The sequence below is a fragment of the Aulonocara stuartgranti genome (assembly GCF_965226115.1).
Source record: "Aulonocara stuartgranti genome assembly, chromosome: 14".
In the NCBI taxonomy this organism is placed as follows: domain Eukaryota; kingdom Metazoa; phylum Chordata; class Actinopteri; order Cichliformes; family Cichlidae; genus Aulonocara; species Aulonocara stuartgranti.
Genome location: NC_138950.1, coordinates 9,498,290 through 9,523,610, shown reverse-complemented (window position 1 = coordinate 9,523,610; position 25,321 = coordinate 9,498,290). Strand labels below are relative to the sequence as shown.

Sequence of the window (25,321 nt, the reverse complement as noted above, 5' to 3'; positions counted from 1 at the left end):
TTTTCCTCTTTGGTGACCCCTCAAGACCCTTCAGGCCTTAGAGGTCAGCAGGGGATTGGCCAGATTTAGGTCATTCCTCTGGGATTGAGTGAAAGGAAGCACTTTCTCCCAGTGCTGGGTCAGTCAGCTAACCATGGCTGATCAGCCGGCTGAAAAGTGTGCCTGGTGTCTCCTCCAGCTCATCAAATTTTAGAAAGAATGCAAAATAAGTTTGTAATATTATTTAAATGTTTTGCTACATTGAGAGTGATTTACAGCTTTAAGAAAGCGGATGATATTAAATAAAAAGGGATAAAAATATTAAGTAAAAAGGGATATTACTATTAGTACAAATATTACTCCTACTGCTATTAGTGTTATTATTACTTGCCTCAATGTCACAACATTTGTAGAGCTCCATGTAACCAGGGATTGTTTGAGTTTATTTCTCTGAAATGGAGGTATTTATTAGTAAGAAAGTTACTTTAAAGTAGATAGGATAGCTTGTATTTATTCTTACTTTTCATTAGATTTTCCTTTTTTGTTTCCAAACATTTGAAAATAATGACCTTCCGACTGGAAAGGTACACTTTTCCAAGGCATTGTCAGGAACTCCCCAACAGAGCATTCATTCGGAAAAGTAAGCTCTAATGTTGGAGAAAATGACTTGATTACAGAAGGCTCAGGCATGGGTTTTAGTTAAAATTCTAGGAAATTACGTATTGGTTTTACGGAGGTGGTTGATGATCACTGCCTCTGAGTTTAACAGGAAATTGGAGTCGATCAACATTCACTGAGGAAAAGAAACACCCTTTCTGTAACTATCTGGGATTTCGAGGAAACGTTTAAAAGCCTGGAGTCACGATTGTTACACACTCTTATCTTTTGTTTTTACTCAAAAATCCACATTTTAGCAACAAAGTAGCTGGGAAGGAACTGATATGACAACTCCGTGCAAACTTGAAGACGTCACAGACAACGATTCAGAATGGCCTTGGTGCATCTACCTCATACAAAAACATGAACACAGAAGCTCTACTGGATAAACCACGAGTGAACCTTTGCTGATCTGAACTCAAACTTCTGTTTACTAAATGTCCAGCTCTTTGTCCTGGAATACAATTTTAACATACTTACTCTGCAGTGTATGGAATACCTGGAGGAGCTCCCTTAAAACTGTTACTACTGTGATAAATCCTCCAGAAAACCCAGGATTTCATACTCAGGTTCTTGAAAAAGGTACACACGGGTGCTGTTGGATTTGATCTTTCCCAGGGCTACACAAGGAAAACACACAGTGATATCTGTCCTTTCTGTCAGGCTGACATTCTACTCAGATTACAGAACAGCAATGATAATTTATGCTTTGGTGACTGAAGTGTATCCAGCTGATTAATGAGGATGGACCTCCAGAAGCACCGACACAGCTCCTGTCTGCGTAAAGATGGTCTATTTATATACGCACTGTGTGTCTGGGGAGTGGTGAAAGCCAGTGCGGGGTATTCCATCATGCTCTGTATGGCACACATGTCTGGAACCTCCTCGTCTGCTCTTTCACCCTGAGGATATCACATTTCATGCATGCATGGCAGCAAGGCAGACCTCTGATCTCTGCATCTGCAATTTACAAGAACATTTTGGGGGGTTTGTCTGTAACTTTTTGAGCCTATGGGGATGTGGTAAATTGACAGATGTTACCTGGAAGCTTGCATGTGTCAAATTTGACTAACCAGTCACCCTCATTTGGATTACTTCCATTGCAGTTTTGATGACGACTTTTGATTTTGATGATGTGATTAGTCTATGCGATTTATTTGACAGTTAAAACTTGCAAAAAATAAGATACAGATGTTTTCTGAAAACTGTGAAAAGTCTATTATAATACATCAGCAATAATTAAGATAGTAAAAGTGACAATTTAAAATGCCCAATTTTTTGCAGAATAAAACACCCCTTGATAGTTTTAATTAGACAGTACTAAAAAGTGTCCCTGTATTGACTCAATTTTTGGCTGAATACTATATAATGGCATTGTTTGCTTGTTGACTCTTACCTGAGTGCTTGATTACTCACAGGAGTCTCCACAGGTCCAGTCACCCTGGTCGGAGTCAATAAGTCAGCTAATGAAGAAACTAGACCAGCTTAATCTGGACATAGAGGAGGCTCTGAGTGCAAGCTCGTCCCCCTCAGACACGCCCTGCACCACCCGCAAGAAACAGGTTGGTGTCTGTTCACACAGCTTGATATCATAGCTATAATTAGCAATGAGTTTTGTATTTTGATACTCGTGCAGAATTAATAGTACGTGTCACTGAATGTGTTATAAAGCAGCACGCGGGGTGCAGCACTTCCACTTTCAGTACCTTATGATATGTGAAGTGTTACAGCCACTTTGGTGTGGTATGTCTGCATTCCTGGGAAGCGCATGCCGCATACTTGGTCACACTTTTTAAACTTTCCTAAATCAATTTAGTTTGCTCTCTGAGAAAATCCCAGTGGATTATTTGGACCTGTAAGTAACAGGTGTTCAATTTTTTATGTCCTGGTCCATATATTTAAAGAGCTGCACATTAGGTGAGGATATAGACAAGCTCTCAAATAAGGCAGGAACAACCCATAAACCCAGTATGTGGAGGGAGGTATAGTGTGCTGCAAGGTTTGTGAGATATGGTAATAAAGTCTGTGACACTATGGGCTTTGTCACGCTGTCTAGAAGTATCTGTGTGCCTCTTAGTCTGTGTAATCATGTAGGTCTGCGGCACTTAGATGTGATACTGGAATCTACAGTGCTTTAGCCTGGTCAGAGTGGTGCAGCAGGAACAGACTGCTATTGTACTTTTGCCATTACAACTGCGACCATACCACTGTTTTCTAAAAAGGGCCCTTCTCATGGTGGCGTGTTTCATGGAATATCCCACAAGAGTTTGCATTCATGAACAAAAGTGCTCTTTTGGGCTCCATATGTATGTACTGCACAGAAGAGCTGTTGTGTTGGAAGGGAGTTTGTATGATTTGGTCCATTAGGAATGGCTGAGAGAGGCTTACATGCCTCACAGGCATCTGCATAACCATCCCAGGCATTCACTATTACTTGCTTTAACTAATGACAGGCAACTGGGCAAGAAGACAAGACATCTTTACTGGGACATTTGACAAGGTCATACTCTCTGTCTTCTCAAAGGAAGATGCACACATACAGGCTCCTTTGTGTGCTTCTGTCAAGCTGATTTGAGAGTGGAGATTTCACTTCCCCAGACGCCGACCTCAGCCTCTTGTTTTCTTTTCCCCTGGCCACTGTTGAGCCCATCCTGTCCTTTTCTGTTTGACCAAACAGTGTTGTTGACAGTTTGCTGTTGTGATGTTGTTGCAGTGGGGTGGTGCGCTTCCAAAGCCCACGTTAAAACGAACCCTGAACGACCAAGTTCTCCATAGACCAGAAAGAGAAGAATGTCAGAACAGAGACTGGTTTTCTACACCTCGCAGCTCCTCAATGGGAACCAGAGCAAGAACCAAGAAGACGGTAAGTTTTTCTAAGAACCTCAGCTTCCTGCAGGGATCAGTCAGTTTCTCTAAGCCAATAAGAGCTTATAGTGTGCAGTACAGGATATGCAAACTCTGCTGTTGTTCTCAATTAATTTGGTAGATCCAGCCTAAGATTTAAGTTTCTGGATTTTTATTACAGCATATTTGGGTGACTGCCAATGGGCATTACTCAATGGACTGCCTGTTAATTTAAAGTAGCTAAGAATTCTTTTCTTTCTTCTTCCTTCTAAATTATAATGATCTATAAATAATCCAATGACAAATGATGTAAATTTACCATTTAGCTTTTCTGCTGCTTTATGACAGATGATCCAAGTCGATAGCTTTTTAGGTTGTCTGCTTGTCCTTGAATCTCATTCTGGTGAATGTAATATCTCAAACATTCAAGTAGTCAAAAGTCATAAGTAATGGTGACTGTGACCTCACTAGTTGTTAACAATCAGCGATTTAAATAAACCACAGTGGCACGGTGGTTAGCACTGTCGTGGAAGCGAAGGATAAGCGGAAGCGAATGGATGGATGGTACAAAGACAGATTTGTTAATAGCAAATGTTATGAGCTAGATTTCAGTTTACACCAAGAGACATTAGCGAGTCAGCAGTTTTTCCTACATTCTGTTAAACCCTGTTTTTATTTAGATCAATTTCAGTTCAATTTTGTTTATATAACACCAAATCAGAAACAACAGTTTCTTCAAGGTGCTTTTTTTTTTTTAAGGTAAAGACCCTACAATAATACAATAATAGTACAAAACCTCGGGCCAAATTACCATCCCATATGGTAGCCAATGATTTTGATGTGGCAATCAAAGAGACCTTAAAAAGTGAATGGCATAGGAGAAATAAATACTGTTGCAAAGTGGCCTTTACTAAACCTGCAGGGAGGTAATCGATGTGACTATAAATAAGAGTGAAGAATTTCAAGCATGAAGTCGCTTGAAATTCAGCAACTTCAAGCAACAACCTTTTACCTGTCTCTGCACTGTTAATATCAAAGTGTGTAGACAAAACAAAATCCCAAAAGTAAACATTTTAAATGTGTAACTATTTTAAAGATAAAGCCATCATTGGGATTTTGATCTTTTTCATTCCCAATCTACACAACATTTCCATCTGTCTACACATCTGTAAATATTTAGGGTTTGGATTTGAAATCAGGTCAGTCAAACATCCTTAGAGAGGCACAACTCACTTCTTATGGCAAAGAATGTGACTGTTTCGCTGCCGTGAAGAAATAATTGAACAAATAACTGAAACTGAAAGATTTCCAAAATATAAAATCCCTCTAATACATGTTTTTAGTATCATTTTGTGACATGTTCATCCACATTATAATATTTGATGTTAGTCTGAAAAGGTTTCATTTTGTTTAGCTGCAACACGAAACCACAGACTGGATTTTGTTGTAGTTAAACAAAATGGATCATTTTGGTCTCTGGAACATTCTCAGAATAGGTGACACCTGTATGTTCTGTGAAACCCGTGAGTACCTCTTGGAAATGATGACGGCATGAGTTAAAACTTGGTGTCAGAGCAGCTGTGTATGTTCACATATTTTATAGATGGAGTAATTTTGTTGGATAATGAGTTCATGTTATTCTTCAGTTATGAAATGTTTTAGGCTGTTCAAGAGATCTGTCCCATGATCACCAAATACCATATCAGTAACTATAGCACTATCCCTCCACAAACAAGCAAATGAACATATATCTGCAAATGCCAAACAATATAACTAAGTGACCATGCAAAGTTTACAGATATAGGTGAAATGAAATGACATGCAGCATGGACATGTTAAGCTCTGGGGTCCATATGAAACTTCTGACAGCTGGGAGTTGAAATGAAGTCTCAGTCACAGACTTGGAGTCAAAGAATAAACAAGCTGAATGTGTGAGACAAAACACACGGCTGGAACTGGTAATTGCAGCTTAATTTACAGATGTTTTATGAACCATGTGGCAAAGGTTTTTTGCACCTGGATGATACACTCCCTTACATCTGTAACATCTCTAAAAACTGGAATGCAGTTCATAGCTTCCTCAGGCTAGACCTTATCTGAGCAGGAATGTCTTGGATGTTGATTAAGATAATGCCTTGGTAGAGGAAGATGCACACAGAATTCTTTACACAATGTCTACAGCAAAATATTATGCGATTTTATAGAAAAATATTCCTTGCGTGTGGTTCCAATGAGGAAAATACGTTTTAAGGTTTTCAAAGTTGTCATAAAAAATCCATTATGAATAGCTAAACAGACCTGATTTTACAAAAGGCACAAAGAGACGTATCTTTTTTTCTGCAAACAGTTCGATTTCAGTGCTTCTAGCATTAACTGGACTTGAACTGAAAGTTCATTTGAATCATACTGCAGCAGCACTCTCTTGTGTCACATGGTGTTTACCTCCTGCATCTATGAAGCAAGTTCAAGATACCCAGAATATCTTACTGTGATCTGGCTTCATCTACCCTGACGTCGGCAATGTAGGTGGTAATCAACTCGATAAATCTACCCAGAGTTTCTCAATCTAGCAACACGCACGTTCACATGAAAGGGGTGGTGTTAGCAGCATCTGACCAGTCACAAACATGGAGAAGTCTTATGGTAGCAAAGATGGGAAGAGGGTAAACACATAATACAGAGTAAAATAATAGAGCCACTCTAGACAACACAGTTTGAGTGTATGAGAGGTAGCATTGCACACTAGTTTAGCATTAGAGTGCTACTCCTTTTTCTTTTTTAATGTGTTGCGCTGTTCAAAGAAATCCTTAAAAGCCCCAAATCACCATGACATTTAGTTCATGATGAGTATATGTGACTATAAAGCCTGAAAAATAACAACTCTATTCATGTTTGTACTGGTTAGCTTCACCCTGCTTTTGAGACCAGCTTTTTTTCAGTGTTCTGTGATTGGTGAATAGAGACGTATTTGGGTTGAGGTTTCCTCCATTAATTGCCATTGACAAAGACGGGTATACGTAGAGCATGCTGGTCTCTCATTCAGACTGACTGTTCGGCCTTGTTGACTTGTCATGTGTGGTGAGACAGCAGCTGTCATTCACTTACACAGACTTGTCCATCCGTATAAACATTCTTGTTGATGCAAGCAAAGGGAAGTTTTTCCTCTGACAACAGCCATGAAAAGGTACTCTGTGCTTCGCTTCTTTTTAGGATGTCACATTTTCTGACCTGTAACCTTTGACATGTGTCTGTGATTGGCCTGAATCAGGCGATGTGTGCTTCAAGTGGGTCAGATCTCAGGATAAGTCAGGATAAAATAATTTTCAGGGGCTTTTGAGACAAAGAGAATGATTGATGTGTTCATGTCTTTGAAACCTCTTCAAATTGGTACATCTCCTCTGGGGCTCAGCATCTGGTTTTTGGAGTGTTCATTTTCCTGAGTTTATTTCTGAAACTAGGTCTAAAGCAGGTCTATTGAGACTAACTTACCAGGGCTGCATTTACAGAAAATGTATTTACAGCACAGAGTTAAGCACAGAGATAAGGACTTTCTTCATGTCTGTACATTAAGAGTATCTAAACACTCTTTTCAGTGTTTAGATACGTGAGGAAATTCTGCCAGGCTGTGCCAAATCTCACAGTCAATAATGAGGGATCCATCAGTGGCTATACCTCATGGTTTGAAGAGGCTCCACTCAACTCGTCTATGTTTAAACAGAGATAAAAATACACACATAAGGGTATGAGTCATACATTTATGACTTGTTTTTGAATTTGGTTCTCAAAGAGAGTTGGATTTTTGTGCCTGGAGGTAACTGAGTGGTTGAGCCTGCTAACCCTGGATAATTCCCCCTCCACCTGCCAGACACTTGTTGGGAATTATTCCCTTAATCTCCTTTCGACTGCCTGCTGTCCTTTGTGCTTATTTGCTATATTCCCTAATAGTGTCAATGACTATCTAGAGAAGACAGCAACATGGACATGACTTTTACTAGGTTGCTCATCCAGCCTAGAGGTAAAAATGTGAGGGTTTATACTGTTTGTAGTTATGAAATCTTTGCTAGTATGTTAATAGAAAATCTAAACAGTGCCCTGTGGGCTAATTGTATGTTAACAGTCGTGATGGAGGCTCTGTAGTTTTAGAAAAAAGACATCTTGGGACTATATGCTGCATTTTTGCCTATTCCACAATGAACGTGGAATCAGGGCAGGCAAACAAGTGGATAAATCAAACCAGTGAGCCACAGAGGGGAAATGGAAAAGAGAGATGGGCAGGAGAACAGATCATGTCCAGTCAGGAAAAGATTTTCAGTTCCTTGGCCTCTATTGGCAGTAGCAGAATTATATTAATAACCATTAAACTAAAAGGTTATAAAGAATATGCTGACCAGCGTAATTTTACAGTGACAAGTTCATGTATCAGCACTTCATTTCCACTGTTTATAAGATTTGGGGGAAACCTGAAGTCAGCTGAGACTGAAGAAGTCACTTGGATGAGTGACGAAGCGTTTCTCCCACAAAACGCTATGTCCAGATGAACAGAATCAACTTTTTCAGATTTACTTTCCTGGATGATTGAGAATGCATCAAGACCATTTCCACACAGGTCTATTTTCCAGCGCTAACAGCATTCCAAAGAAATGATTCTGTAAAATGATCTTTGATAGTTTTTCTTTGGTCTTATTGGGGAAAGCAAGCTGATAAGACTCTCTTTAAAAGGGGATTATATAATTATAATTAGATAATGATAAGTACATTTTAAAGAAAATCATTGAACTAGGAGCTTGTATCTGAATAGTTTTCATGGCAAAAAAAATGTGAACTGGTGCATATGTATGGCTGCCAAAGTGAAGCTGCATTCAAGTAAAGCCTTAGTGACTATTAATTTATTGTTGTTGTTATTATTATTATTATTATTATTATTATTATTATTATTATTATTATTATTATTATTATTATTATTTATTATCTTCTTTTTTGAAAAGTGCCATTAAAAAAGAAACCATGTTATATATACAGTTTCTGCTACAGTGACCAGTATTTGAATGTTTTTTCCTGCAGATGTTCAGTAAGGTGACCGATGCATCAGGTGCAGGTAAGACAATATTTCTGTTTTTTATTAGTGGCTGCCCAACAAAATGCCTGTCTATGCAGTGCATGCTGGGAGAGCATGTGACCAGATAAAGCTGATAGAGAAAATGCTTTCTGAGTATACCAGAAAGCAGTGGGGGGTAATTGCATATCAATAAGTATTGCTTTCACTTTTTAAAAAAAAATCAGTATTAGTTAATATTACACTAAAGCTAAGGGTCGTTTTTTTTGTATAGCTATAATCAAGTGTTAAAGTGGACTGGCACCTTCACTTAATAAGGAATTAAATCTGATAAGTAGGTTAATGCATATTACTATTACTTCCAGTGATTGCATGGAGGTATTTGTTGATTAATACAATTATGGTCCTTACATCTTTAACATATCCTTTTCCCTTCATATTCATGTAAAGTTCCGCTCACGGTACTTTAGCATCTAGGTAGCTACAGAAGAGTGAGCATAAACAGAGTAACATTTTTTTGATTAGTAATTTCTAATGCAATTTTTCAAATATCTCAGCAAATATAATGCACCATGATTTTTTGTTGGAGGGGAAGGAGATCTGTAAATCAATTAATGTTCACTGTACAGTAAAACTACTATTACATAATAGTACTATTATGTAAGAAAAGGATTAGACGCTGTCACCTTGTAGAATTTCTTTTGGGAGTTTGAAAGCATAAGACCCTGAAATTTTAAATTTTGATGCCTTGAAACTTTATAACTGGATCATAAAGTGTCATTGTTTAAGGAGTCTTTGGTCTTAGTCCACAGCCAGTTTAACATCAGTGAAGTACGGTCCTGTATGACAGCGGTCCCCAACCTTTTTTGCACCACAGAGCGGTTTGTGTCCGACAATATTTTCTCGGACCGGCCTTTAAGGTGTTGCGGATAAATACAGCAAAACCTGTATCGGTACAAAAAAAGAAGATTTATTCATAACACAAGGAAAAAGACCCAGGGAAACAGAGTTAACGATAAAAACGATTTAAAATAAATAACGATAAAAACCCTAAAAACCATAAATTTCACACCTGAGTTTCAACTCTCGCGGCCCAGTACCAAACGACTCACAGTCTGTGGCCCGGGGGTTGAGGACCGCTGCTGTATGTAATTTTAAAAAAACAACCCTCTGTGCACTCTGAGGCTGGATTGCACGCTGGCTCACATGGTGGCATTCTTCAGGCACCAGACAATAAGACTGATGGCCACAGGTGGCAGCTCCCTCCCAACCGTGTCTTGAGAATGTCCAAATGCACAGAGTCTTGTTTTAAAGGCCTTTTATATATTGGTCACATGGTGGTTAAAATTGTTTCTGTTTTGCTGTGAGGAAATATTTGGCTTGGTGTGATGTAGGCCTTGTGGGGCAGCTGCAGGATTTGGGTAGATGCCATTTTAGTCTCAGGTTGCACTCTCACATGACCTCAGCTGTACATGATTGCACTGCACAAGTGGACATTACGGTCTGGAAAAATTCCATGTCACTTTTATGAAGCAGTTAACTAATGTGCGGTCTGGTCGTGTGAATGAGATATGTCCTGTGTCCTGTGACCTGTGACTGATTCTTGGAAACCTGAGTGTGCGAGCACAGTGAAAAACATCAACAGATCTGTCAACCCAGATAAAAGATTCCCATCAAATGATTTCTGATGGGAATTTTTTTTTATTTAGTTTGGATAGTTTGATTGGAATAAGCTAGATTAGACACAATATCCCTATCTACTTTATTAGGTCAAAAAGCACATAGAATCTACAAATGGTTTAGACATGAACCAGTGACACGGAGAATGATCCTGTAAAAGATGGTCTTTTCTCATTAGGTGTGAGTTTTCCTGGTTGTATTTTGCAGCTGGGCTGCAGGAACCTCTTTAAAGACATGAATATGAGACAGCCAGATGGTCCTCGGTGTAGACTATAACATCACCGTCCACCTCATTACATTGACATTGACCAGAAGAGGCTTTGTTTTTGTTGTTGCTTTTAATGTGCTAGAAATGTCCTGCAGGCTTATTACACATTCACATGACTTGTATGCAAGGATGCCCAAAAGTTCTTTTACAATGATTAATGCATGGTGGGTTTCTGTAAATTATGTTATTGTCATATTTATTAAATAAATATTATTTAGTATTTATTTAATCTTTATTCTTTTTTTTAATTGCCACCACACCTGATTTTTATTAACAAAGTGTGGAAAAAAAATCTTTTGTTAGCATGGTGGTCGGTCAGAGCAGCACAGCTTTTAATGGTGTTGAATTCTTTTGAACATTGAACTTCATGTTTGTAACTTATAATAGAACGAGCAGAGAGCAGAGATCTTTGAAATAGTTCTTCCTACTTCTTGTTGTTTATTTAAGATCATGTTGTGAGTCATTTCTGGAAAACAGTCAACCTTTTAACCTTCTTGACTTTTGGTTTTGTTGTTTCCTGATTCAAAAGAAAAAAGAAAAGCCTAGAGCTTCATTCAAGCCACATATGGAAACACTCAGAGAAGATGGGGAAAAAGCTTAAAACTGATTTTGAAATGTTTAATTTCTGAAGATATTGCTCAACATTTATAGAAAGTTTTTTAAACCTTGCATAGATGATGAGCAAAAAGTACCTTAATCCCTGTCACATACAGTCATTTGTATGGAAATCCAGTCCCTCCCATGTCTTTGATTGCAGTGTGGAAATGAATGGCTTCCTTTGGTGAGAGGAGGCAACTATGTTCAACCCCACTGCCTGACTGATATTAATCATAGATTTAATGAATCCACAGTGACACTAATGCTGAAAGCTGCATATTCGGCCAGGTCTCTGCCAGAGATACAGATACAATACAGATAAGTAGAGTAGTGAAACTGCCTTTACTGTCTTCACTGAAAGATTTATTTAATCGTAGGAAGAAATTTAGGTTTATTAATAGATGCGTTTTGGATTTTGTGTCCAGCAAAAGTATATTTTCTTACATTTTTCAAGTTTCAGTGAAGTTTAGACACAGAAATGGCTCCAAGACACAGCTATGTTGAACTCTGTGACTTTAAACTTGCGTAAGTAAGTGGTCTTTTGCTTTATGATCAACATCGTATTACCCAAGCACCAGTCTGAGAGAAAATCACACAAATGTGGCTTAAAAAGCACTCTGTGGCCCAGAACTGTCAGGCTGAGGCTTCCCTCTAATACTCTCATTTACACAGATCCTGTCTCTGAATACATATGCTAATCTACTTTCAGTGTGGAAATCTCTTGCTGCTGATTATAAGAAAAACAAAGGGGAAACAAAGGGGGAAAAGAGAGTTTTCACAACTAAGTACACCCTTACTGATTCCTTCGGAATTAAAAGGATAAGTTGCACCAGTGTGCTGCTAATCCCGTGCACTTGATTGATTAATGATCAGCAGGTGTGTCCATCTCTATAAAAGCAGAAGCTTAGGCAGTCTGAGGTAAACGCTCCAAAGCAGCAATCTTACCAGAAGTGGGCGTCCCTTCAAATTCACCCCAAGGTCAGACTGTGCAATGCTCAAAGAAATTACAGAAAAAAAACTTAAGAGCTGCGTCTCAGCTTCTACAGGCCTCACTTAGAATGTTAAATGTTAAATTTCATGACAGCGCAATTAGAAAATGACTGAACAAGTAAGTTGTTCAGGAGAAAGATTGCAGAGGGCTTAGGTTTGCAGAGTTGTGTCTGAACAAACCATTTCTTGACCAATGTCCTTTGGAGAAACATAACCCAAAGTGGAGGTGAAATACACAGCTCCACATTTGGCAAAAAACAAACTTAGCACATATGCACAAATGTCTCATACCAACTATTAGGCACTTGGGCTTGTTTTGCAGCCACAGGACCTTGGCACATTGCAGTCATTTAATCAACTATGAAGTCCTCTGTCGCCACAGTATTCTAGTCAGATGTGAGGCCATTTGTCTGACAGCTAAACCTTGGCCAAAACTGGGTCATGCAACAGGACAATGACCCCAAGCACAGCAGCAAATCTACAACAGAACAGCTAAAAAACAAAAGAATCAAGGTGTTGCAATACCCCAGTTCAGACCTCGGCCTGATTGATTACTGTGGTGGGACCTTAAGAGAACCGAGCATAAATGAATACATGCAAACCTCGGTGAACTGATGCAATGTAAAGAAGAGTGGCAAAATTTCTCTACGAAAAATTGTACTTCACTTCCACAGAACTGCATAGTGTCCTTTGAAAAAAGTTTTCATATGACTGTAAATATAAGCAGTGAAACTTGAATTTAAAAATATTTTTTGCACACTGAATAACAGCACATTTTACAGCAGATTGTATTGATCTAACAGAGGGGACAATAATTTCTACATTGAGGAAATGACCAAAATCTATCCTTCAACCGTTTTTCAATAACCACTCATTTAGTTAGGATTGCAGGAGAATTGAAGCCTATCCCAGCTGACACTGGCCCATTGCGGGGCTAACACAAAGAGAAAGCAGATATCTTATGAACAACTGAGAATCACCAAAATTAACTGAACATGCATGCCTTACTTTTGTGTGAGAAGAAACAGGAGCAGACTGAAAAAACCACAGTGCTACACCCTGCACCAGTGTGTCACACTGAATGCTTAATTGAACTAATAATGGCATGATGGTCAATTTAATCTGTTATGCTTAAGTGCTTGCATGCACAAAGCTTACTGTGGATACTATACAGTACCATCCAAGATCACATTGTATATACAGTAAGATTCTATTTTAAATTAATTTTTACTTTAACTAATTTGTTCTGCTCACATATTATAGTTACATCTTATTTCCTATGAAGTATTTCGCTCATGATCCTGATGACTGAGGCTGAACTGCAGAGGGGTTGTAAAATCCACAGTAAGAGCTAGTTGCTTGCTTTGTGTACAAGGCCCAGGTGTTTTTGATCAGACTGTGAAAACTGAAAAAAACCTGTACTTATTTATGTAAAACATCACCACAGATGTTTTCTCTAGTCTGCTATTAACAGTATAAAACTAATATGACAATGTTGACTTCCCTGGACAGTTCCCCTTGGCACCAAGTCAAGTTTAATCAGGCTCTGATGATTGGGATTAAATGCACAGTAGAGCTAGAACCATTTACCAGCCTTACTCATGATTCCCACAGTGAAACTAGCCAACATGAGAATCCTTCTCACTGTGAAATGACTCCTCTGTTGAGCCTTATGTATACACTGCTATTATAAATCACCAGTCCGGCTATAGATGGTGCACCAGTGGGTATTATATAATGTCCATGGCTAGTAATGCATTAAAGCAGGGTTGCTGTTTTTTTTACTCCTGCATATTCTTCAGCTGTTCTCAAACTCCAGTGTCACCCAGGGTCACAGCCTGCTGATGGAGACTGACTGTGACCTCAGACAGCTGCAGTCGCTCTCTCCGTTTCTCTCCCTGGAGGCTGGTTAGAGACTATAATATACACATCACAAGAGCATCATGGGAACGTGAGTAGTAGATGACATAGCCTGACACCTACGCAGTTCTAATCAGAACATATACAAGCAAAGTGGGCTGGTGGGGCTAGTATTGAAATCAGATGTACGTTTTAGGCTGTGTGAAGGAATAATAACTCTGTTGTTATTCTTTGTTATGGTCTGACCTCATTCTCATTCCATACTTAGCTAAGTGTCGCATTTTTCCCTGGGGAAGAACAAGGAATGGATCATTTTGAAGGAACTCTGATCATTTTCCTATTTTCCTTGAATTGTTATTGTAGCTTTATTTCTCTTTGTTAGAACACATCCAGAATCCAGTACAAATATGTCCAAAATTGTGTAGACACTCACAGCAGATTGTGAAACCTCGGAAAACCCATAAGCATGAATATACAGCTACAGTGCTTTGAAAATGTATCTGCCTCCTCCTTTCTTTCTTTGTGCACATTTGTTACTCTTACATATTTCAGATCATCAGTCAAAATTTAGTATTAGACAAACATAACCTGAGTAAATACAAAATGCAGTTTTTAAATGGTGATTTCATCTATTAAGAGAAAATAAACTACCTATCTCTGTGTGAAAGTGTGAAAAATCTTTTAGTCAGCAGTGATTTTCACTTTGGAACTCTATCATTGAGGCTATTTTTGTCCAGTCTTTTTCTCATTGTTGAAACATGAACGCTGACCTTAACTGAAACAAGTGAGACATGCAGTTCTTTATATGTTTCTCTAGATTCTTTTATGACCTCCTGGATAACACTCTAGCTCTTGGAGTAACTTTGGTAGGTCATACACTCCTGGGAAAGTTCACCACTGTTCTAAGTTTTCACCGTGGTTTGCTGTAGTCCCAGAGCCTTAGAAATGGCTTTATAACCTTTTCCAGACAGATTGATGTCAATGATTTTGATTCTCTGCTGTTCTTGAATGTTTTTAGATCATGGCATAATGTTTTACTTTTTGGGGTGTTTTAGTCTGCTTATATTTGCCATACACTTTTATTTAAGTGGTTTATTGAGTCAGCAGGTCTGACAGTAATCAGTCCTAGGTCTGGGTAGTGATACTGAACTCCGCTTTCCAAAATGAAAAATGAAATCCTCGTACAAAAAGTGTGTTCTATATTTACTCAAATGTTGTTTGATAATCTGAAACATGTAAATGTGTCAAATATGCAAAAAAAAATTATTTTAAAAAGAAAAATTCAGCAAGGGGCAAATACTTTTAACAGCCTGCGATTTTTTTTTTTTTTCCTCAAGGCTTTTCACAAGATTCTTACACCTGACTGCAGAGATTTTGTTTTCGTTCAGCCACAAGAGGATTAGTGAGGTCAGCCACTGATGCTGGTGATAAGGGTGGCTTCCAGTCTTCAAGTTCATCCCAAAGGTGCTGGATAGAGTTAGGATGTAAGAACATCAAGTTCCTCCAAATCCAAATTGAGAACACAAAAAATGTGAATATATTTTCCAAAATGTTTCTGTAAAATTGGGCACACACTGTTGACTTGGCTGCCACATTATTTGATTTTCTGTGATATTATTGCTACGTGAGACGATATATTATATATAGGCTGTAAGCAACACCAAACCAGATGATTTATTATTCTTGTTAGCAGTAGAATGAACCCTTTGAGATCCAATTCATAAGAAGTGATGACTGACTTAGACCTTAATTCAGTTCTTCTTCTCCTCTCAGCTGTTTCCTTTAGTGGCTGCGGCAGCTGATCATCTGCTTCCAACTCACCTAGTCCCTTGTATCTTGTTCTCCCACACCAACCCACATGTCCTTTACTAGATCCATGAATGTTCTCCGTGGTCTTCCTCTTTTCCTTTCCATGTTCAACATCCTTTTTCCAATATATCCACTATCCCTCCTGTGTCCAAACCATCTAACTTCAATGTCAGCAGCTGAGAGGCTTTTGACCATGCCACATACAAGTATGTATGGCACCTTTAGTCAGCACACAAAGTCCTTAAAGGAAAGGTGCTATAATTTGCACGCAGTGTTTCATGACAAAGATGTGATTGCTGGCCAGAAGCGCAAGGATTTAGACATCAGCTGTTCTGTCTCATAAAGACGAAAGAAAAAGAAAATTTTTCCTAAATTAATTTACTACTACCACTATTACCACAGAAAAACTAACGTTCACAAAATCGTCCCATTATTTTTATTCCCCTCTGGCTGTTTCCCGACAGGTGCCAGATCAGTGACATCATGCTCTAAATTTATAAGCAGATAGATGCAGCTCAGACTATAAAGGGTGCTGCTGGCATGACAAATGCATGAAAAATTCCACACATGGAAAGATGGAAAACGACTTGCGGTTTCCTGAGAGCAGAGGCCAGCTCGGCAGTTTCAGAGGGAGAGCAAGGGTGGGGGTGGAGGTGGGCTGGACTGCTAGTATTTCTGGACTTTTCTTTGTATATACAGTAATTTGTCAAGGTTGTGCAAACATTACAGAACAGCGTGGTTAACAAGGTCTGAAATCTTTTAAAGTTTTCATTGCAGTTTCAACATTTTCATTGCAATTATTTTAGCAATCATATATGCAATAGCACATAATATCATTTAATAATGCCTCCAAGGCCCTTGCACTGAATGAGATCATCATGTTCTACAGTTTCTTAGATCGTGGGGCATAATTTATTGCCCAGTATAAATCATCTGGTTTGATCCTGTCATTGTGTATTGTGTGTGTTCGCAAAGCTGTTTGAGCAGACACTATCTCCCAAGTGTATGGTCCTTCATGGAGCGGAAACGGGTTTATTGTTCTCATTCCCAATTACACCCATGCTGCCAATTAGAGAAAAAAGCAGGCAATAAATCCTTTAGGGATCAGCTTCCTGAGTTGGTGTGCACGTTGGGGTAATTCAGGCCTGGGTTTTGTAAACTAAGCCGAAGGAGACATGGGCAGCCGTGTCAGGACGCAGGCCAGTTTCACAAGGGCAGAAACTCTGTGTGTGAGTGAGTGTGTGAAGCAACACAAAAGCTACCAGGTTGGTCCACCACTCAGCTGAGAAGAAAAGCAGAAAGAAGATTGAGGAAGTAATGAGCCAGGAAAAGACACACCACTTTAGGGTCCCACACCAGGATGTTGGTGACTAAACAGACAACCGGCTCATGTCCACGTGTCTCCTTTTGTGTGTAAATGTTTACCAATCTACTGGAAATGAATGCAAACAATAACTTCTTCCTCACATAAAGCTTCATCGAATCTGGTGATCCACTTTGTACCTCAGTGTTCCTGCAAAACACACACACACTCAACTTCGAAGCCAAGAACATTTCCTCAGGGCCAGTTTAGATACAATAACTTCATTGGCTCTCGCAGTGGCCTTCCAAATTTCCCACATAAACCACAGAGATTCCAGATGTTGCAGGGAGGCAAAAAGTCTGTTCCTCCGCTGGGCCTCGAGCCCTTGCCTCCGCATCCTCAGGTTGACCAATCGCGTGGCACATCTCACATCACGCACTGTGTGTTTTTGCACTGAAGCAAGGCTACAGGCACCCATGCTGCTGGAGATTTAGATAGCCGTTCCCTTTTCACTTGTACCCAGATAACAAAAAAAAAACACAGCACGCTCTTAAAAGAAGCTCTGTCCTTGGGCGGTGTAGCACTGCAGCTTTCTTGTGGTTTCAGACCTGATTGAACAATTTGGCTCAGTAATCAAAGAGCAATAGCAGGCTGAAGCAGAGCAGACTTCCTGCATCCTCTCTGCTCTCTGGCTCACTGGCTTTAAAACTCAAGGGCCCACTAGGACTTGTTTGTTTCTCAGTGTGAAAACAATACCTGTACTGTACATCCAGCTTATCATGGTTGATGAGTTGAGCAGAATTTTTGGCAATAGGCTTGGCGATTCCACATGTGCTTCATTATGAAAACTGTTTGAGGGACAGAGATAAGTGGGCTCTGCCCCCCCACCCCCCGATGTTGTTAACCTAACTTTGTTTTATAAGCATGTGGTCTAGGAATTCCCAAAGTGGCAACTCATAGGTTGGGAAATAATGTGGTTTACTAATCATAATAAGGAGTTTCAGATCTCTGAAAGCCAACTGTAACAACTTCAAATGACTTTTGAGTGACTTCTGATGTCCTATTTGACATTTGTCATGGGAGGGGAGAGTACAAACACTTGCTGTGGCTTTAATTTTAAGCAGCTGTCAATTTTTACTTTGGTCTCTGTTAGCATTTTAACTCTGTCTTCTTGGAAAATGCTTATCCTGAGCTATAAACAGTAACTTCCTGTTTCAGTTTGTGTCATTAGGGCTAAGGCCCTGCTGAAGAAAACAAATGGGATTCAATGAAATGTCACAGTTATGTTTGAGAGGCATAAAATGTGCCTTTGTGTTGATGCCGTAATGCACCAGTGATAGCAACAAGTGCAGATCATGGTCCACTGACAAACTCTTCAAGCTATATTCAGTTTGCTTGTTTGTGTCTAGTTTTCACTTTCATTCCTTTTTTCTTGGTTAAGTTCACACAAAAAAAAGATTGACGGGTTAAATTATGCCTGTTCACAAGATTAACCTATTGCATCTCTTAAATGTGAGATGAGTCGCTATTGGCTGCATCACAGCACAAAAGTCAAAAGACAGCTTGTGTGTATATTTGAGATGCCGGCGACTTTGACAAAATGGTTAGGTTTGATGCCATGAGAATAAGAACCTCGTCCGAGATGTAATTTCTCTAAAGTAATCCCGTCAGCTGTATGCCGCTGATTGCTTTGAAGGTACCATGGAGCACAAGCTAATAAACATTTTACATCAGCTGTTATTGAGAAGCAGTTATTGAGAGAGAAGTGTACCTCTGTGATTAAATCCTCATTGCTCTAATAGAAACCAGGTGCCCAAGAGTTGTGTAAATGTTTTCCCATGGATTTTTGTGGGCAGCAGAGCTTTAAGAGATTCAGACCTGACAGCATTACATGCTTTGTCATTCAATTAAACAATAGCCACATACGCTTGTCATGCCAGTTTTACATTCCTCAAGCCTGTTTTTACAAACTTTGACCCCTGTGGACTTACGCATCTACAGAAGCTTCATGGCATGGGGAATATTTGTATATGTTTTTGAGTTTTACCTCACTTATAGTTTAATTCAGGATGTCAAGTTATGTAAACTTCTACTGCAATAACAAGATATGAAGAAACATGAAAAATCTCAGTTAATCTGTTGAAGAAAGACTAAAAGTAAATGATCATCTATTTTGGATTTAATGGCTTTAAAAAGAACAAGCCTTACTAAAGGAAGAAACCATTACGTTACAACAGACGGCCCTTTAAGAAAACAGAATTAGTGGCCACTTTAATGGATTGGGACCAAAGTCAGCCCCTCCTTCCTCAACCACATAATCTAAACCCAGATATACACCACATGTGTGGCTCTGCTGGAAAAATGAACTCGGCTTGGGAATATATGGTCAGGAAATTTATAGCACATGCCTGAGACAAGCCCTCAGGGGCAGGGATGGAGGTGGAGGAGCGATCTCCCCATTCCCTGTGCTTTGTTTCCATTAGGCTGGGAAGTGCAATCTCCCAGACATTTCAAGGGGGCCTGGTGTAAGACCTCCTGGCCAAGAACATGACCCATTCAAGGAGGAGAAATCAGTTTCCTCGCATCGGGGATTTTCCCACTACAGCAATGGGACAGCATTCCACATCTGTCACCAGACATAGGCACAGACAACGGTTCAAACTCTGGAACTGTTCAAATGCAGACATATAATGCATGAGTAAATATCAGTGTGTTTATCTGTTTGTGTTTATGAAGGATGGAGAGAGAGAGGGTGGACAAGGGAGAAAAAAAATGTAGTCCAGAAAGTACAGCACTTTTTCGGGGAAAACGGGAAAACGAGTGCTGCCTGGCCAAAATAAACAAGTGGGTGAGTCAGCAAAAGGAAAACATTCTCAAGCTGACTGATGTTTCCTCTCTTTGCATCTGCTATTACTTCTGCTGCCAAGGACTGCTCCAGAGGCTAAGTCATTGTCTAGCCACAATGATCCACAGTGTGATAATGCTCGTCTTTACTGTCCAAGTGGCTTCTTTTTAGAGTAAGTAGATTGCGTTTTTTCCTCTTTGGTGATTCATGTCAAAAGAGGTCAAAATCTAGTTGCTGTTCTTCCTCCATCACCTTTGCTCTTTAGAAGATGACAGGGTTGGTATTGTCTATCTGTCCGTTCTTGCCTTCTACGTCACTGAGACTAGAGACTCGTCCCTTGTTTACATTGCCAAGATCTTGTCTTCACTGTCCTTTTTTCAACCCGTGTCTACTACAGGTGCATCAAGATGGGTTCTTTGTGACAAAAATCATGTTATAAAAAACCTCCCCCAGAAAGACAACGTCAACAGCTGTTACTGTCTTTTGTGTTAAATTAGATATTGTGCTGTCTGTTGACATTCTGGCCTTTTCTCTGTGGGCTTCCTGGGTCATGTGACCAGTGGAAAACAAAGTGCTTGACTGGGCCTGACCCTGACCCTTTCTAAAAGACTCACAGGATCAAATGAAGCAGCTTCTTTACTGAAGTGTGTACGTGTGTTTTAGTCCTCCGAGCTACATTTTAGCCTGAGGTGAATAAGTGGTGCTGAAAATAGCACCACACTGATCACTGGCTGCGGAACAGGCCAGTGGCGAGCCTAAAAAAAGCATCTATATTTTCTGAAATACATTTCATTCCTGTCACTTGCTAAGAGTGACAGATCGCTTTTTATAGAAATACAGAAAAAGGATGTTACACACTGAGAAAACGGTAAATGTGTAAATTTTGATATTTTGCCTGGTTGGAAGTATTTGATGTTTGCAACATAAAATGAGAAGTATGCAGCTGTTATTGTTGTCATGTCAGATAAGCTAAGATCAGAGGAGTTCTATGGGCTCCTACGTGCAGTTTCTAACTCTCCCTAACATCGTATAATTTCACTTTCAAACAGAACAAATGGAAAACGGAGCCCTTCATTAATATTCTCAGCTGCACACACTTTGGTACAGAGATATCTCACTATGTGACCTTGCTATAATGTTTAAATCACCTGTCCTGCTCAGGAGAAAAATGGTCTTTGTCTTTTATTAATTTCAGCACTGTCACATCAGCTTCATACTGAGAGGGCAAGCTGGGGTCAGCAGAGGTTTAGTTATTCCAGAAAGTGTCATCCTGTGTGTTTAGCATGGATTTAAACCTGTTACAGCAGCAATCCCAGCTGGTGCCCATGAAATGAATTCAGCTGATATGATATCACTGCATTTAGGTCATGCACTGCCTGAGCGAGCATACAATAATAGGAGGAAATTCCTAAAATAATTATGGTAGAACGATCATTGAAGCTGCTGTCTTCAATGGCAGCTGCCAGCTTAGAAGAGCTTACTGTGGTTATTCTTCAGGGATGACCTGATGTTTTCTTGCGTTAGTATTTTTGTTGCACATTTTTGTAAAAAGAAATTTATTTGTTTTTTCTTAAACATGTAACCTGCTCAGACCTACCTGGGGAGAACACTCTGAACCCATGTTAAGCTTTGAGTAATAGACCACATTGTCCCGAACAGAGGTGCAAATTCTGGTAACAGCTAACGCATACACTCATAGGCTATTTCATTAGGTGCACTTGTTTGGTTGCTCATTAACACAAATATCAAATCAGCCAATCACATGACAGCAGCTCAGTGCATTCAGGCACGTAGACATGGTCAAGATGACCTGTTGGACTGAGGTTAAAACTGAGCAACAGAATGGAGAAGAAAGTGACTTTGAATGTGGCATGGTTGTTGGTGTCAGATAGTCTGGTCTGAGTACTTCAGAAACTGCTGGTCTACTGGGATTTTTAGCACACAAAAGTATTTGGGGTTTATAGAGAGTGGTCCAGAAAAAGAAAAAATGTCCAGTAAGCAGCAGCTCTCAGGGCAAAAATGCCTCATTGATGTCACTGGTCAGAGAACAAATTCCCGACTGCTTCGATCTGTTATGAAGGCAACAGTAGCTCAACTATTCATTACAACCAAAGAATGCAGAAGACCCTATTTGAATGTGCAACATGCCAAACCTTGAAGCAGATGGGCTACAGCAGTAAAAGACCACACTGGGTGATTTTCTTGTCAGCTAAGAGCAGGAAACTAAAGCTAGAATTTTTGTTGATCAATCCAAAATCGGACAGTTGAAAATGTTAATGTTGCTACTTGGTCTGATGAGTCTCGATTTCTGCTGCGAGATTCAGGTAGTAGGGTCAGAATTTGGTGTAAACAACATGAAAGCATGGATCGATCCTGCTTTGTATCTATGGGTCATGCTGTTGGTGTAACGGTGTGGGGAAGAATTTCTTGGTATACGTTGGGTCCTTTAGCACCAACTGAGTATCATTTAAATGCCATGTCCATCCCTTTAATTTAATTTGTAAAATATGTACACACACACACACACACACACACACACACACACACACACACACACACACACACACACACACACGTAGAAAAATATTTAGTATACACATCCAGAAATGCATATACTATTATATATTGTACATATATTTATTAGTTTCAGATGTAGCCATTCTTGTATTTTGCTTGTTTACATTATTGTATTTTGCACAACTCTGTTGCTTGTGAAGCTCGCACACAAGAATTTCACTCACATGTGCTGTACCAATGTATCTGCACATGTGATGTGACAATAAAAGTGATTTGATTTGATTTGATTTGATTTATGACCACAGTGTATCCATCTTCTGAGCATCTTCCAGCAGGATGGTATTTCATTTACTTTGTCATCCACCAGATCTTAGGTAACCTTTAAGATGTGATGGAACATGAGATTTGCATCATGCATGTGGAAGTCTGTGATACTTTCAGAATTAAGGCAGAGGACTGAGGTAGCTATGAAGGCAAAAGGGAGTTCAACCTGGTACTAGCAGGGTTTGCCTGATGAAGACTATATGTGAGTTGTCAGTTATACCTAATAAAGAAAGACTGACTGTAAAGATAATACACAAATTTGTAAGTAAAATAACTGAATTATTATTATTAATCATCACACGCAAAGAATACCTATAATAGAGCATTTGTCTAATTTTGGATTTATTTATTTCAGTGCTATTTTTTTGGATTTTCATATTAGAATATTGTGACAGTACAGGAGAAAGTGATTGCTCGCTTGTGGATTCTGTCATTTGAGAGCCACGGTGTGTATTTGCGGTGTTGCGTGGTTTGTAGCTCGTGATGCCTTCAAGTGCCCTACGTAGACCTGGGCACCACTTGAAAATTGAACGAGTACAACTGTGGAAGCGTTAATCTAAAAAGTAACTTTGTATGCAAAGCGTTAACATTGTACACAATATTGTATTAACTGCTCAGCTGTAATAGTGCTGATAAGATGACAGCCAGCGTTACAAATGACAGAGTCAGTTTCACGATGGAGTCCAGAAAACTTTGCTGCACAAAATGTGTGTTTATGTTCTGAAAAAAATAAATATTAAACCGAGAACATATAATAAATGTGTCATAGGCTAATGTTGACTTCACTGACATGGGTTTAAAGGTAGCTAATATTTCTTCTACTGTACTCTATATACTGTAAACGTATTTGTTAAATGCATAAACTCATGATTCTATTTTATTCAAAACTGGGTTTTAAAATTATGTAATCTAACCACTTTTGCTCACACCAGCCCTCTAAGCTCCGCTGATTCTTTCCCAGATATTATGTACTGTTTCGCTGTAAGGATCTTATCGGTTCTCCTAACAATTTCCATGTTTCCCACGGTACTTGAAGGCATCACGACTACAGGGCTGTATGTCGATACACGCGCGCACACAAACACATCTGGTGTGAAGTGGGAAAGCCGCGCTTAATGCTTTACTGTCACTTTCTTACTTTTACTTGTCTTGCTGATTTCCGTTTTTAACTGGGGGGGATACATTTAATTCCCCTTGAAATGGTGACAACTTCGTTTGAAGACCGGTCACCGGAGTCAGGTTTGCCGCCACTATAGAAAGAACTTGAAGCCGGGAAAAAGGTGATTTTGTGTCGGGGTGTTTAAAGGGGTTTGTGAGATACCAGGAGGAGTTTATTATTATGTCCGAGTGGAGGATTTGAGATGAATTCTAAAAGAAGGTCAGCGAAACTGAAGCTCCGGCGGTCTTTCAGCGAGCAGCTGTGGAGCTCCACATCCAAAGCCTGGGATTTACTCTGGAAGGGTGTCAGAGAGCGGAGACTGGCAGGTCAGTAGCCCGCTTCAGGTCAGATCTTAGCCCGCGGTATAGGCTGGAATAGAGTGTCATCCACCGCAGCAGAGACTGAGGTGACCCCATCCTATTACTGGGAAGAGTTCTTTAATTCGTATATAATTCGTGTATAACAATTATTATTGTTTTATTATTGCACACTGATCAGAGTGACATTTAAAGAGAATTTAAGAAGAAAACACATTCTTAATGTGGTAGGCTATGAATTTGTTTTGTGTTGGTAGATTTTTTTTTTTTGTCTAGACACTATTGATACTGTTTATCCTAAAAATTACTCCACGCGTGCATGTAGTCTGGTCTAATATTACAATTTTAAAAATTATTTTTTTAGTTGCGCTCAGTTGAAGGTGTAGGTAGTTAGGCAGCAAACTAAAAAAACTGTCTAATAAATGCCATAAACTTATAATAAATACAGTTTAATACCTTTCTGTAGGAGAGTTTTCCTTTATTAGCGTCGATTTTTTTTTATTACTTTCAAATGACAGTGGGGTCGCAAGGGGGCGCTGATAAGTAATTTCACCAGCTTTATGAAGTGAATGAGATTGAATGAAGCAATGCTTGATCTTATTTTCTGTCACATAATTTACGTTAAGTTATTATTGTGTTCATAAGAAATTGGTTTTCATTTGGTTTTCTTTCGTTAGTTATAATGACTGTATTTCTGCAGGGTAACATTATTGTGCATGCTTTCTGTGCCACTGTCTTTGAGATTATAGATCACATTTTTTTCCCTTTACATTATTTGCTCATACTTGGCTCAAAAAAAAATCCCAAATAAACCCAAACTGAAGCAACTTTGTGACTGCATTGAAAATGTTTACACATAGGTTCTTTAACACCTTCAAAATGCATCTGCCTTTTTTGGTGACAACACATGTGTTGCCAAGAATTATTCAGTGAAAGTGAACTTTATTTTCCAAGTAATATCACGTATAGCATACATGTTAACTTTTTGAAATGCGTATGAAATTAACTCTATATGAGGAAGTGGCACTTAATGGCAAAAGAGATGGAAACATTTACCACAATAGGCACAGTTTTGTTATTGGTATGTTATGGTATTTTTTTTGCTTCTTCTAAGACTGT

The 25,321-nt window shown here is 39.2% G+C and overlaps 1 protein-coding gene across 5 annotated transcripts in view; it reads left to right on the top strand.

The window, feature by feature from the left end:
* The window catches only part of stard13b (StAR related lipid transfer domain containing 13b), a 73,774-nt gene that overhangs the window by 16,346 nt on the left and 32,107 nt on the right, over positions 1 to 25,321 (top strand). For 3 of the 5 annotated variants that reach the window (XM_082502548.1, XM_082502547.1, XM_082502546.1), the window contains 3 exons: positions 2,055 to 2,198; positions 3,350 to 3,499; positions 8,542 to 8,575. In XM_082502548.1, coding sequence (XP_082358674.1) covers positions 2,055 to 2,198; positions 3,350 to 3,499; positions 8,542 to 8,575 — 328 coding nt within the window. Of the gene's footprint in view, positions 1 to 2,054; positions 2,199 to 3,349; positions 3,500 to 8,541; positions 8,576 to 23,784; positions 24,212 to 25,321 lie in introns of those variants that run through there. The other 2 variants (XM_082502549.1, XM_082502551.1) reach the window with 2 other exon arrangements.